Source organism: Phocoena phocoena, chromosome 19, assembly GCF_963924675.1.
Source record: "Phocoena phocoena chromosome 19, mPhoPho1.1, whole genome shotgun sequence".
In the NCBI taxonomy this organism is placed as follows: domain Eukaryota; kingdom Metazoa; phylum Chordata; class Mammalia; order Artiodactyla; family Phocoenidae; genus Phocoena; species Phocoena phocoena.
The window spans coordinates 21,373,793-21,388,892 of NC_089237.1; the positions used below are offsets into that span (position 1 = coordinate 21,373,793).

At 52.5% G+C, this 15,100-nt stretch overlaps 1 protein-coding gene across 1 annotated transcript in view; it reads left to right on the forward strand.

The window, feature by feature from the left end:
- The window catches only part of PLXDC1 (plexin domain containing 1), a 60,948-nt gene that overhangs the window by 39,512 nt on the left and 6,336 nt on the right, over positions 1–15,100 (forward strand). The window contains exons 8-11 of the mRNA XM_065896938.1: positions 2,162–2,257; positions 6,366–6,447; positions 9,706–9,766; positions 10,943–11,078. Of these exons, the coding sequence (XP_065753010.1) occupies positions 2,162–2,257; positions 6,366–6,447; positions 9,706–9,766; positions 10,943–11,078 (375 nt within the window). The remainder of the gene's footprint in view (positions 1–2,161; positions 2,258–6,365; positions 6,448–9,705; positions 9,767–10,942; positions 11,079–15,100) is intronic.

Consider the following 15,100-nt stretch of genomic DNA (forward strand, 5'->3'; position numbering starts at 1 on the left):
CAGGAGGCTGTGGAGCTCAGAGGAGGGGCCACTAACTGCACCCAAGGGTGGGGGACGTCTTCAAGGGGGGGCCTGTCATTTGAACTCAGCCTGGAAAGACGAGGCAGATTAAGAAAGCAATGTTTACGCAGAGTCTAGACCCCATGGCCTCAGGCACCTCGGAAGACCTGAAGTTTCACCTTTATTTTTTATCTTACTTCATTTCAGTGTTAAAAGGGGTAATTCTTTAGGAGAGATGGTTTCTGGGGGTAGTGGGTGGGATGGAGCTGTGAAAGGCTGCCTGGAACTTCCCCATCCTCCACCCAATGTCTCACATCCTGCAGGCTCACCCAAAGCCCAGTCCACCTTCGCAGAGCAGTTGGTGTCACACAGGGAGGGCCCTGCAGCACATGTGGGCCTTTGGTGAATTGAAAATTGGTGCCTCTTCTGGGCAGCTGAATTACGGAAAAGTGCCCTTCCTCACCCCAGTCTCCTTCAGACCCACCCCTGCTTGGCAAAGGGCCTTTCTTGTATTAGAGAAAATCTGTGTGTGTGTGTGTGTGTGTGTGTGTGTGTGCGCGCGCGCACCTGTGAGTGGGTAGTGCTTGCATTTCAAGCACAGGCCTCTGAGGTGGACTACAGATTCCTGTTTAGTTCCGGGGTAGTGCTGCGGCCACCAGCGCCGGAGCAGTTTCCTTTTCATTGCACAGAATGTTTCAAGGGTATTTTGTGGTCGCGGATGCTTCAGGGGCTGAGGTGTCTCCAGGCTCTGCAGCAGGACAGTGGGGTGTGGTGTGAAGAGAGCACGCTTTGGGTCAGACCACCTGGGGTTCAATCCTGGGTTAAGTAGGAGGGAACGGTTCCAAAATTGAGGATAAATAAATTACAGAAACGTAGCTGAGATGTTCTTTTGAGCAGTGGATGCTCCCCTAGATCCTTCATTCAGGATGGGCCACCCAGCGGTTGCACAGGACACCCTGTTTTTCACGGATGCCCCCACTGAGTGTTGCTACCACCTCGGGAAACTTTTCTCCAAATCACCTTCAGCTGAGTGAGAAAAGGAGTGCACTGGGGATACTAAAGTAGCCCAAAGAACCAAAGGAAGAGCCAACAACTGGGAAGATAGGACCAGGGCAGGTCTGGGGACTCCAGAGCCTGGAATGCCACCAGTTTCTCTCCACGAAGTGGCTTCATCCTCTGGCTTTCCCCTTGAGACTGGGGCCATGGCCATTCATGGACGCCGAGCTTGCATCTTCTTAGCTGTATTACTGGAGAGCAAAGGGCCTTCTGGTTGTAGTTTAAAAGTCCCAGGGAAGGTCTCTGATTGGTCTGACTTCATCAGATGCCCGGCCCTGGACCAATCACTGTGTGGCCAGGGAGGCAGGGTCGTGAGAGAAGATGCACTTCACAGACAAAAAACCGAGGCCCTAAGGTTATCCTGCTTGTCAGGAGCAGAACTTGACTCAGAACTCAGGGCTCTTGACTCTGAGGTCCTGTAGGAAGTTTCTGCAGGGAGCAAGGCAGGACATAAGCCTGGCTCCAGGCCCTGAAACTTGCTCTCCCCTGCATCAAGGAGGGGAGAGGTTCTCCAAGGTCAGCCTGTCCATCTGCAGACATTTGCAGAGTGCTCACTGTGGGTCAGGTTCGGGACCAGGTGACCATAGTCGAATGGTCCCCACCCTCCAAATCAACCCTAATGACCACACAATGTAAGTGCAGTGAGAGGAAGGCACAGGGCAGAGGGGGTGGTAAGAGGCAGCTGGTCTAGAGTGGGTGCTCAGAGGAAGTGGCTCTGAGCTGGATCTGGAGGGGTGAGCTGGAGAAGAAGAGAAAGGGTGGAAGAGCATTATGGATCAAGGGAACAGCAGCTGTAAAGTCACAGAGGCATGGGAAAGTGTGGACCCCCTGTGTCCTGATCCCAGGAACAGCCGGGCCTCTGCGTTATTAACCTGCTTATAACAAAAAGCTCTCCCCTCAAGGCCAACTCCTGTCCTCCTGTCTCCCCACAGTTTCAACACCATTATCCCAGGATGATGGGTTTACTTCCTGCCCTCAGAGGCTGCATACTAACTCCCGGTTCCACTCACTACAATCTCTAACCCACCTGTCAGGCTCCAGGTCCAGGCCCTGAAGCCCTCTGGCCATGAGCTGCTCCTGATGACAGGCTCTGCCTATGTTTCAGAATCTCGGCGAAGGACCATCTTCGAATACCACCGTGTGGAGCTGGACCCCAGCAAGGTCACCAGCACATCTGCTGTGGAGTTCACCCCATTACCAAGTAATTAGGGGTTGTTCCCACTGATGGGGGGGAGGCATTCCACCATCTTGGAAAGAGCTTTGGAGTCAGACTGAGTTCCATCCCAGGCCCACCACTGTCCCCTGTCTGGGTACCACCACCTAACTTCTCTGGGCCTCCATTTCTCATTTGTAACATGGGCCTAACACCATCTCCCTCCCAGGGCTACAGTAAGGGTTAGAACTACAGTAGGTAGAGCTGAGGTTGTAAATGAAAGCTCAGACATTAACTGGCACATCCCAGGCCCAGGGCGTGGCTTGTGCTTGATACATGACAGCTATTGTTATTAACACATAATTGAAACCCAGGAGAGAGGTACCTCTGAGAACTTAGACTGAGCTCCCAGAAAAGATAATCCAGGAACTGAATGGGTCCGTAAGTTTATCATTGTATTTTCCTTAGAGGAGGCGTGATGCTGGCATCCACAGGCAGGAGGCAGTAGAGGGATTTAGCCAGTAGCCCCCCCAAGATCCAGGGGGCCTGGTCCTGTCCCTCTTCTGTACCCCACTCACCTGCCATTGAAGGCACACCATGGCTGGGGCCCCAGCCGCTGCTGCGGACCCCGCAGGATCGGGATGGGATGTTCTTCAGGATGTGGTCAGGGCGGCAGGGGAGAGTGAGGGAAGGACGGCGCTCTCGTTCTAATTTTAAAGAAAGTTTTCATCTCTCCTGTTTCATGGTACCTCTCAGCTTCCCTCTGAAGCCGCGGCCTTCTCCCTGCCTTCTGGGGCATTTCTTACCTCTCTTTCCCCCTCTTCCTCTTCCCTGGAGGTTCTGGGAGCAGAGGTTGAAGAAAGAAGAGGAGGAGGAAGGGTCTTCTAGAATGCCAGGCCATGTCCCAGCAGGTGTCCTCCCCTGGAAAAGAGGCCGGTCCCTGACACCTAGTCACAGGACAAGGACACCTGCGGTTCCAGCCCCGCCCCCACCCTAGTGGCCCTCCCCCTAGGCAGGGCTTCCTCAAAGACTGGTGAGAGCAAACCCAGGAGTGAATACACTGCATTTGGGAACAAGGACATCCAAGGGCAGGGCTAACTGCTGGGGCGGAAGACGTGAAACATCCTGGGAACGCGTTTCTGGGACATTCTGTACATTGAAGCCAATTCCCACCCCTCCAGTGAATTCTGTGAGCATTTAATAGCACACAGGACATCTGAAATGCAGATGAGAAATAAAGGTCAGTGGGTTTTATGAATATCCCACGAGGCTCCCAGGGTTTTTTCTCAGTTTGACTGGAGCCATTTAAGGGGTCTCCAGAGTCCTTGGGAATGATCATGGGCTCCCATGTAGGGGAAGGGACAGTGCCACCAAGGCTGTGATTTGAACCTCTGGGAGGCAGGTTTGCTTTGTCCTCAGAAAACTCTGCACCCCACAGCCCCAGGCTTTCTCCCTTACCTTTGGGTAGCGGAGGACTTTTAGCCAAAATTCTTCCAGAGGTGTGGCTGGACTGTTTTTAAGCCATAGCACTCCATGGCTGGTCCCTCTTCTAGAAGAGACTCATGAAAAGGTGGCCTGGGGTGAAGTTGGGAGCTGGGGAGGGGTATTCCCACAGCAGGACCTCGAGACTAGGAGCTCAGGCTCTCGGCTCAGACAGACCTTGGTTCAAATCCAGACCTGCCACTCTTAGCTCTGTGACTCTCTCCAAGCCTCAGTTTCCTCCTCTGTAAAATGGGGATAACAAAAGCAACTATTCATCTATTCCATAAACTTTTGTTAACTGCCTACCACGTGCTGGGCGCTGTTCTAGACCCTCTGGACGCACCAGAGAACAAAACAGCCAGAGCTCTCTTGTTCTTGGGCCAAGTCGGTCCTTGCTTATTTTCTGCTGATGGCTTTTCCTCCACCCTTCCAAAGCCTGCAGAGCCCTGGTAGACAAAAGGACACAGTGCCACCTACAGCTCGTCCCTCCCACAAGGTGACTGAAGGTGACCACGCTGTGCCCACAGCAGCTTTTCTCCCACTCACCAAGGGCTGGTTACCACCTGCCACCTTGTTGGGGGTCCACAGAACACAAACTGATTCCCTCATTAATGGACTGTGGCCCAGGCCCATGAAAACTCACAGAGAGAAGAAATGTGTGTAATGTCTAGTGAATGAGTGGTCATTTTCTGTAGTTAGTGGTCACTTCTGGCTGCTGCCAACATGTTCTGTTCAGCTGCCCATCAGATGAGCCCTTACGTTGCACACAGTTCTTCCGGGTCAGTGCCTGTCTGTCCTTATAATAAAATGCATGGGCTTTGTGGCAGCTGCTTGCCACTCTGAGGTCATTCTGGTTCACATAAGTGGGCAACATTTAAGCAAGTGAACAACTCTTAAATCCAACCCTCATACCTCCTGCTCCCTGGGCCCTCTCTGCTGGGGGTCCACGCACCCTCCAGCAGCTGCTCCCACGAACTTGCCTGCTTTCCACCCTTGCCCTGCCCGGCTAGGCCCCAGCTGCCCCTCCTCCCCATTCCTACCACCTTCCAGCTCTCCACTCTGCTGAGCCGGCCAGCGTGCTGGCTGCTGTCGGGAGCATCCCTGGGATGTGTTCCTCCCGGGCCTCTGCACACAGAGGCCCCTCTGCTTGGACTTCTCTCCCAGGAGAGCTGCCAGGCTGGCTTCCTCGCTCTCTCAGTCTCCTCAGAGGCCTTCCCCAACCTCCCTGAGTAAAACACATCCCCCACCGTCATTCCACCTCCCTGTTCTGATCCGCTTTTCTCCCAGCCCTTCTCACCACTGGCAACCCTAGGGTGGATCTATTTGTCTGTGTATTTGTTGGCTGTCTCCTCCACTGGACTGCAGGTTCCATGTGGGCAGTGCTTCTGTCTTTTCCTGTTCACGCTGCATCTCCAGCATTGGGACAGTGCCGGGCCTGGGGTAGACGCTCAATAAATATTTGTTGAAAGAATAAATGATTGAATGAGCACCTGATAGGTATATTGAGGGGAATGAGGGACCAGAGTCGATAACAAATAGCATTCACTGGCTCACCGTGTGGCCAGCACTGTTATAAACCCTCTCACAGCTGGCCTCCCACACAGACAGCATCCTGATCCCTCTTTTACAAGTGAGGTACCAAGGCACCAAGAGGTCAGGTGACTCTCCCGGGAAGATTTAAGCCTGGATGAGCAGAGGTCAGCATACCCCCTGGGAATAGCTCACTTCCAAGAGGAGAGGGAGAGGAAGGGAATGGAATTCCGTATGCCTGGCCTGGTTTACTCTCAAAAACTCAGCCCCCAGACTTCCCTGGGAGGAGCGGGCCTCTGACGGCAATCCAGCCACACAAACAGTCCCTAGGAGCAGGGAGTGCTAGCTGGTCAAACCAGGACATCTTAAATCCTTTCCAGTGATTGTAGACAGCACAACAGTAAAGACTAAATTTGTCGAGAGACTCGATCTTAATTGTTCCCAGCACTGGAAGAAATGATACTGGTGGCGTTAGCAAGTGCTACAGTGGCGATCATACAGCGATATAAATGGATCAAATCCATATGTTGTACACCTTAAACTTACATGACGTTATATGTCAAATATACGTCGATTTAAAAAAATCCTTTGCAACCCTGTAATTGTAGGGAATAGGCCAGAAGTATAACTTTCCAGACTAGGTGCAATCCCTTTGTACGTGCTTATGGCGCCCTGTAATTTTCCTACGTAAACCTCATCACAATGATAATTATGTAGTTATTTTTGTTTGATGATCTGCTTAGGGTCTGTCTTTCCATATGACTGTAAGGCCCAAGAAATACCAGGTCTTACTGCTGAATCACCAGTACCAGCTCAGGGCCTGACCCCCTGGTGACAAAAGGAAGGAAGGATGGAGGGAAGGAAAGAAGGAAGGAAGGAGGGAAGGAAGGAAGGAAGGAAGGAAGGGAGGGAGGGAGGGAGGGAGGGAAGGAGGAAGGAAGGGAGGGAGGGAGGCAGGGAGGGTAGAGAGGGAGAATTAGAGAATCAAGGCTGGACTCAAGTGAGGGTGGCATTAAAAACTTCTAGGGTCCCTGCTAGTCAGAGCCTCCAGAGTTGTGTAAGGACCCAGCGTTCAGGAAAGTTGCACCTTTTGGAGGCCTGTGGAGGGGCTGGTACTGAGGGGCCGCTGCCTTCTCTCTTGCAGCCTGCCTGCAGCATCGGAGCTGCGACACCTGCATGTCCTCAGACCTGATCTTCAACTGCAGCTGGTGTCATGTCCTCCAGAGGTTTGTACCAGGCTCACCCTCTTATTCCCACAGGCAGACTGTGCAGGGGGGCAGATGGTGGCACGGCCCCACTCCCTGCCTCGGGCCTCATTACCAACATGAGGGTATCTCTGGCCAGCGCTCCTGTGACACTTAGGACAAGAATATCATGAAAGTGAGTGTCTCCCTGAGGCTTGTGACCCATCAAGGTGACTATATGTCACCCTGTGGTGACACTAGACTTCTGGAAGACCATTCAGAGATTCCAGCTACTGCAGCTCCCTCCTCGCACCTGGGAGGGTTGGTTCATCCTCTGGCAGGCCTTCTCAAAGAGTGGTCCACAGCTGTGAGCATCCCAGAATCACCTAGGGCTTGCGGTAAACATGCAGATTCTCAGGGCCCACCCCTGGCCCCCTGCATCAGGTCTCTGGGAGAGAAGCCCAAGAACCTGCATTTTAACACGGTACCTCATCTGCAAACAAGCGTGAGATCCGCCGGCTCAGGGACGGGATGAGCTTAAGACCCATCGCCATTGGAGGAGAGCCCCATGACCCCAAATCAGCACCTCAAGATCTTTCTCAGGCTGCAGAAGGGTTTCCTGAAAACCATGGGTGTGGAAATTGCAGGCGTCTGTGGAAAGCTGGAGCAAGTGACCAAGCTGTGTTTGCTTGGTTTTGGAAGCAGGGAAGATTCTGGATGAGATTCAGGCTCAGGCATAACGTTCTTAAATCCAAGTCGTCTTCCTCTCCTTGTTCTGAAATCATTCCCTCACGGATTAGACTCAGAATCTGAGCCCTGTTCTCCTGTCCAAGAGAAATAAATGGCAGGGGGAAAAAAAAGAATTTCTTTGGGGACTAGGGCTCCCATGAGAGCGGGAAAAGCTATGAACTACAAGAGCCTTTAAGGCAATCTTGAAAAACTGCAAATTATAGAGGCTCTGAGTTCTCTGCAGCTGTCCTGAATCTGTCAGTGTTTCCTTTGCTCCTTTCCAGTATCCTGGTGCAGAAATAGAAGCCATTGCCTTTATAGGTCGCCGGCCCAGCACACAAGACACAGCTCTGGGCCGGGAGGAGAAAGGGGTGCTCATCTGGCCTCCCAGGTGTTCTTCCCAACAGCTGTGCTCTTATTCACTGTCTTGGGGCCTCAGTTTGTTTTCCCTGTAAAATGGGCTGGGGTTACGTGATTCGGGGGGATGTGGGTGAGGAACATGCCTGTTATTTTAACTCCTCAAATACCAGATAGTATTTTTGCAAAGTGTTCAGGGCCCTTCACATGAAAGGCACAGAGCCTCAGAGAGAGTACACAGGGCACACCCCAGGCTGGTTCTTCCTGGCGTGGAGCTTTGCGGTGTGGTCCATCTTGTGCACTTTCAAGTTTGAGAGTCACTGTCTGAGCACAGGGAGATCATCCAGATGACTGCAGAGGAGCCTGGAACGCCGGGGCTGGCTGCCACCGCATGACTCAGTGTCCACCAACAGCTGAGCCAGGAGAACTGCAAAATGGCTCACATGAAAGCAAAACCCTGGCTTGATACACCCCCACTTAATGCATACGCCCAAACCCAGAAAACTATGACAGTTTAATGAGGGTTGGTCAGGGGGAGGGCAGGGCCTTGGGTGTGGATACTGCCTTTGCTGGGTTATGTCAACTACGGGACAAAGAAGCTCCATCAGGGATCCTGTCCCTGGATGTCCGTGAGCCTGGGCTCACTGAGCACGGCCCCTTCTTGACAGATCTCTGGAGCCTCAGCTTCAACTGAGAGCTGACTCCAGGTTCCTAAAAAGCCAGAGGTCAGAGCTGGTGCAGGGGGCCGGCCACCATGGTCTCTCCCACCAACAGCTGCTTGAAACCGTCACGTGGGTTCTCGGCTTGCCCTCCACCTACTCTGCCCTCTGCAGCCTCCCAGAGCTTCCCCTCCCCATGCTGGGGCCAGATCTGATTTAGATTATTTCACTTATCATGCAGGTATTTTCCTTTCATCCCTATTGCCCCCCCAGTGACCCACTCTGAAGTCAATGGGTGACTTTGACTCCAGGATTTGGCTCTGAAAATGAGGGTCATACATGACCCTTGTCTTACAGCGTTGTCATGAGGGTCCCATGAGATAGTGCCGGAGCAGCGTGGCACTCGAACAGTGGCCATTTCTCATGCCCTTCTCCTTTGCATCTGGGTTGGTTGGCCCCGAGCTTGGAAAGGGGTGCTCTTAGACATTTATCAAAGGCTCAGTCCTTGAAAGAACCAGTTAGTTTGGCCTAAAAGAAACTTTAGTCCCCAGCCCCCAACAATGCCCTTAATCTTCCATCCCTCAAGGGAGGGGGCACGGAGGACCTGACAGAGGGGGTGGGGATGGCTCAGCTCAGCTGCGGCTGCTGCAGGAGGAGCAGCTCAGAGGCATCTTCAGAAGGAAAGGCTGACAGCGCCTGGAAGCCTCAGCCTCACCAGGTCTCGGGTCGATGGGCAGGCAGTTGCCGGTGCAGAGTTAACCAGCCATGAATCCTTTTGCAGCACTGGTGGCTTGGGATATTATCTTCCCATGCGGTGGTTCCTGAGCTTAAGTAGGGCTTGGTGGATTCTCCTAGCACCAAAGAGTGAAGAACGGAACTTTGAGTATGACGCCATGAAGAACATTCTCTGGTTCATCCTCGCACCACACCCGCTCCCTAGGGAAGCACTGGACAACTTCCAGCCCAGCTGAGCTCTCATTGTCCTCCAGGAACCCTTGTCAACCAGTGTTTAATCTCTCCCAGACTCTGGCAGGACCCTGACTTCTGCCCTTCAATGATCACACAGGGGGTGTCGGCCAGATTGGCTGATGGCCACCCTCAGCCCTGCCCCTCCTTGACAAGTTTAGGCTCCTCCGTGAAGAAGTGGGGCTCGGTGAATGAGTAAGACTTTCCCCAGATGAGAACATGTGTGTGAATTCCCTGGATTCTCAGCAATTTCGTGGCCGCCCAGAGTCAGGAGGGCCTTAAAGGTCATTAGAGGTCATGCAATTTGTCAGCTCCCTACACACCACATCTGGGCAGATGTGGCCTTGGTCCTGGGGAGCTTGGTCAGGAGGAGGGAGAAGATGCCACAAATAGCTTCCCCTCCTTTGGGGAAAGGAGTAGAGGGACAGGACGGTCTGACTCTCGCTCCCACGGCACCTGCCCAGTGGTCTTGGGGAGGTTCACCCCCTCCTTGCTATCATTGGAGAGCTGTTACCACAGAGGGGGAGGTGAAGAGGAGGGCTTCTCTGTCAATCCCATCACACCTCTGGCCTTTTGGTTTCCCCTGCAGATGCTCCAGTGGCTTTGACCGCTACCGCCAGGAGTGGCTGTCCTATGGCTGTGCCCAGGAGGTGAGAGGCTTAAGTGAGCCAGGTGTGGGGAGGAGCAGGGCTACTAGCTCGGGTAGCTCTTCTCAAGGCATCTCTGGCTCTTGGTGAAATTCTTCCCTCCACCTGGGGCTTGTCTCCCTGTCTGCTCTGAGCCAATTAGACCCACATGGGAGGTTTCCGAGGGCTCGATGGGTCCCTGAGACAAGCACTTCTGGTGACTTAGCCTGGAGCGGCAGCTCTCCAGGGGCTCTTTTGGTCCTTACAGAGGGTACGTTGGGCGTGGCCTTGGCCACAGCGGGATCCTCCGGGAGGCTGTGCACCTGGTGATGTTCAAAAAGCGACTACCCCGCTCCAGCCCTCCGGCATTTGAGGAAGGCAGTGGTTCTGGGAACGAGGAGGGTTGTTCCTGGCACCTCCCATTTAGAATCCCATGCAGGTTCCTTCTCACTGCTGGAATTTTCCATGAATGCTCAACACTTTGGGTGGGGAGCCTCCACTTCTCACACCTTATACTGACACAGACCCTTTCATCCACGCATCCTTTCCCCCTCCCTTCCTCCCTCCGTTGCAGTGCAAGCACAGCGCATGCGCCCAGCACTTCACCGCGTGCTGCCCCGCACTTGCCCTGATTTAATCCTAACACGGTCTCCGGGAGCTGGGGGCCAGTGCCCCCACTTACCGGAGCGGGAAACTGAGGCTCAGAGAGGTTTAGTGATTTGGCCTGCAGCTCACAGCCGGTGAGATGGTGAAGGTGCCAGGCCCAGCATTTAAATGTGAACCCCCAGGATTACTGCTATGTGCTCACCACCATCTGTTTTATCAGTAAGGCTGGGTGAGACGTTTCTGGCCTTAGAAAAAAAACAAACTTTGTCCATCCAGAAGCCTACTGCTGACGCTGGCTGTGGGTGAACGTACAGATTCGCTTTATTTAAGATTGGCATCTCAGCTCCTTCTTTCAGGAGGGATTCGAGGCAGCTGACAGATAAACTGCCCTGTAAGATAAGACGCTTTCAGGATAAAGTGGAAAGCTTAAATGCATTCAGAGCCCAGCTTTGGTGAGATTACCATGCTTGGGCCACGCACCGGAATCTTAAATCTTCTGGCCGCTGAGGGATGCGAGCGCCCCACCATCCTCCTGTGTGCAGCATGGCCGCCGGCGAGGCCTCTGTCCAGAGCCCCACAGGCTCTCTCTTGCAGGCAGAGGGCGGGACGTGTGAGGACTTCCAGGACGAGGACTCCTCCTCGTCCTCGCCCGACAGCTCCTTCAGCCCCTTTGACGGAGACCTCACCACCACCTCCTCTTCCGTCTTCGTCGACAGCCTCACCACGGAAGGTAAGAGTGGGGCGGAGCCACCGCCCTGGAGCATCACTGTCCCGGATGGGGATTATCTCAGGGAAGAGGGTTGCTCCATCCTTTCACACCTGAGGCTCCAAGAGTGGGGGCACTTGCTGGTGAGAGGCAGAAGCCAGGTTTAGAGGGAGTAGACTCCACACCCATATCAGGGCTGTGGGACGGAATTCACTGTGGCGAGGGGGAAAATTACTGTCCCAGCACACTGCCAGGTATTTTATTATAATATCGCGGTTCATCTTAATAGCGATCCTTAGAGAACCTGTGAGGTCTTAGCATCCCTGTAGCAGGTATGAACTCAGTCCGCACACTCAGACGTCAGGGAAAGGTTGCCTGATTTTTCTGACTTCCCTTCTGGCTCCCAGCCCTCGCCGAGCTGGCCTGGTGGGGAGTTCCACCCCTGCCGTCCTGGGGCTTGGCTACGCGGTCCTGTGGCGTCCAGTGGGTGGAGGGTAGGTGGGCAGCTCTGACCACCTTGGGTTGCTGCTGATCCATCTCTGCTTCTTCAGGCCTGGTTGTCCCTGGGCCTCCTCTGCCACCCGCATGTTACCGGTGGAACGGTGACTCCTGGGTTCTGGTCCTCTCGAGGGAAAGAATTCAACTGAGAGACATAGAGTAGTTTTAAGCAGCAGCAGTCTTATTCAGCAAAGCAAAAGTGCACCCTCATGAAGGGAGGACGGTGAGCTGTCTGGGCACCAGAAGCAGCCCCGCAGTGAGGGTAGGGCTGGGTTTTCAAAATCGTGGCAAGTCCCTCCCTGTGTCCTGCATCATTGGATTGACAAGTTGATTGACAGCTTTAGGTTATATAACTTTTCTCCTTGTATGCAGGCACTTACCCATAAGCACCCAATCGGAAATGGGGGTGGGGGTGGGGAACCACAATGCTAATTTATTATAAATACCGCATAATGAGCCCCAGGTTAGTCTGAGTCACCTCTTAGGTCTGGGTGCTGATGGTTCGGAAAACCCTGTTGGGTTTTCAATATCTTGCTTGGTCCTCATAAGGCCGGAAACTTAGCGGTCCTTAACCACAAAAAGGGAGGATCTCTGGGCATGTTCTGGTCACCAGTGTCCAGGTGGGGAGGGAGAGATGACCCCATCCAGGATGGGGCGGGACCCACTCACGTCTGACTAGCTACCTAACACGGTCTTTAGTTCCACGGTCCGTTTCTTCCCATTTCTTTGAGGCCAGTTCTCAGAATTGTGGCAGCTTATGTCATGGCTACAGTCTGGTCATCATGTAGTTAACTTCTTCCACCTGATGGGGGTTTCAGTATCTATAAGACAGCTCAAATGATATGGCTCAGAATATTATCTATAGCCCTTGAAGAGGAACTAAGGTCCTTGACTATGCTTAATGCCTAGACTATTATTATTCAGTCTTATTGGACTATTTTCCCTTGTTTCTGCATCTTCTCACATCTCTGATTAAACTTACTCTTTGGCTAAAGTTTTTCCACAGACAAAAGGTAGGCTGAGGACATGGGGGGCAAGGACCGTAAGGTCCTGCTCCGTTTCACCCAGGCCTGAGGTCTTATTGAAGCTGCTAGAGATCCAGCCACCCTGTGGGGAACCCCGTGCAGACTGCTCGGATTCTTTGGCTATCTCTGAGAAATTCCTCCCTCATCCTTTTTCAATACGTGGCATCTAGGTTTTAGCCCCTTGCCCTAAGTCTAAGACTGAAAGACTTACGGGCTCTTACCGCTTCCCCTGAGCGAGATTACCTGTTTGAAAGGGGCAAATGGAAAGCAGGAAAGGAGAAAAAAGTCAATATTTTTAAACATTATTCATCCACAATCCCATTTTATAGGCAAGGAAATGGGCTCATAAGGAGCAAAGTAGTTTGCTCAGTGGTGGAATGTTCTTTTCGTGGTGCCCCCCTGACTTTTTAAATGCAGCCTAGAGGACTGGAGAGCAGGAACCCATGGATCTGGCTGGAGGGAAGTGAACAGTTGATAGAAAGAGCAAATATTTAAGGGGACTGACCATGTGCCACGTAGGGTGGTAACATTGTGCACTCACTTAGTCTTCCTAACAATCCTGTATGTTGATGCTGTTTGATCCCCATTTTACAGAGGAGACAGTATGGCTCAGAGAGGTTGATGGCTTGCCCAAGGTCACACAGCCAGGAAGAGGTGGAGTCAGGTCTCATCTAGCTCCAAAAGCAGCAATCTTGCCCCTCGACCCCACTGCCTTTCTCAGTGCTGAAAAAAAAATAGAAAAGGGTCTTCATGGATTCAATGGGTGGAAAAATAGGGAAGGGTGAACAAGTGGGCAGATTCAGACAGGTCCCAACACTCTGAACTTGCCCAGGAATAACGAGTAACTGGTTAAAGCTCAGGTATTGAGAGCAGAGACTGTGCTAGTGCTGTGAGGGATTCAATAAATCAAATGAAAAATGACACAGGAGGAGATCTTGCCCTCAGGGAGTTAATAACTGAGTCCAGGGGTGACCTTCCAGTTAAAGGAAACTCTACTTAAAAAGAAGAACCCATGGCCAGTCACTCCTGAGTTAACCCTGTGTGCTACTGAGGGCACGGTCTGAGCCCAGAGCTGGGCTGGGGGCTGCACACCCCATCCTCCAGATCAGAACGCAGCCTTTCCCTCAGAGGTTTACGTCTGCGTGAGGCCCAGTGCCTGAGGCCAGAAGGGTGGCTGTGTGGGCGTGGAGAGCCCAGCGCATGGCATCTGGGGGCTGGATTCAAATCCTGACTTGGAAGTATTCTCCATTTCCCCCGGGTTATTGCCCTGATGAGCTGTCGTCCCTACATAGAGGCAGTGTGTTCTGTTTATCAGTTTTATCATGTGTGTGTCTTCTATCAGCCCAGGAATGTGTCATTTCTGTTTGCTGTGTAATAGTCCCCAAAAGAAAAATATATGTCCTTCCAGTCCTGAAGCGGGTGGTAGAGATTGTTAGGTTACCTCTATAAGAAAAAAAATTGGGGGGACTTCCCTGGTGGTCCAGTGGTTAGGACTCCACGCTTCCACTGCAGGGGGCGCAGGTTCGATCCCTATCAGGGAACTAAGATCCTGCAAGCCATGTGGTACAGCCAAAAAAAAAAGAAAAATTGATAAAGACTTCCCCCCACCCCAAACTCTCAAGGTGTCTGGAGGGACAGGTTTGGGTCACCCCCTGCCTGTGCAATTATAACCCACACAGGGAGAATTACCGGAGGCAGAGTATATCTCGGGGTCCAGGAAGACGTTGTGAATGAAGGGGATACAGCACTTCAGCCAGGGGGACCCACCTGGTCAGAGCAGAGTTGGAGAGCAGAGAACTTAGTGAGAGCAGCTGCCGGAGGGCGTGTGGAGCCCTTCTGTCACCAGCCATCCAGAGGAATGGAGAGGACCAGGGGAGCAGGAGGTATGAGGGCTGGATTTAGGAGTTGTTCACTTGCTTAAATGCTGCCCACTTATGTGAACCAGAATGACCTCAGAGTGGCAAGCAGCTGCCACAAAGCCCATGCATTTTATTATAAGGACAGACAGGCACTGACCCGGAAGAACTGTGTGCAACGTAAGGGCTCATCTGATGGGCAGCTGAACAGAACATGTTGGCAGCAGCCAGAAGTGACCACTAACTACAGAAAATGACCACTCATTCACTAGACATTACACACACTTCTTCTCTCTGTGAGTTTTCATGGGCCTGGGCCACAGTCCATTAATGAGGGAATCAGTTTGCGTTCTGTGGACCCCCAACAAGGTGGCAGGTGGTAACCAGCCCTCGGTGAGTGGGAGAAAAGCTGTTGTGAGCACAGGGTGGTCACCTTCAGTCACCTTGTGGGAGGGACTGGCTGTGGGTGTCCTTTTGTCTGCCAAGGGTAGATGTGGACTGGGCTACAATGGATTTCCAATGGTCTAGATTCAAAACAAGTTGATTCCAATCAAGTTAATTTGTCCAATGATGTTTAGGGTTACTTTGGTTAGTGTTGAGTAACCAATTCATCATTTCAACTTGTAGTAACAAAATAGACTCCGAGGCATACATAAATACCTCGTGT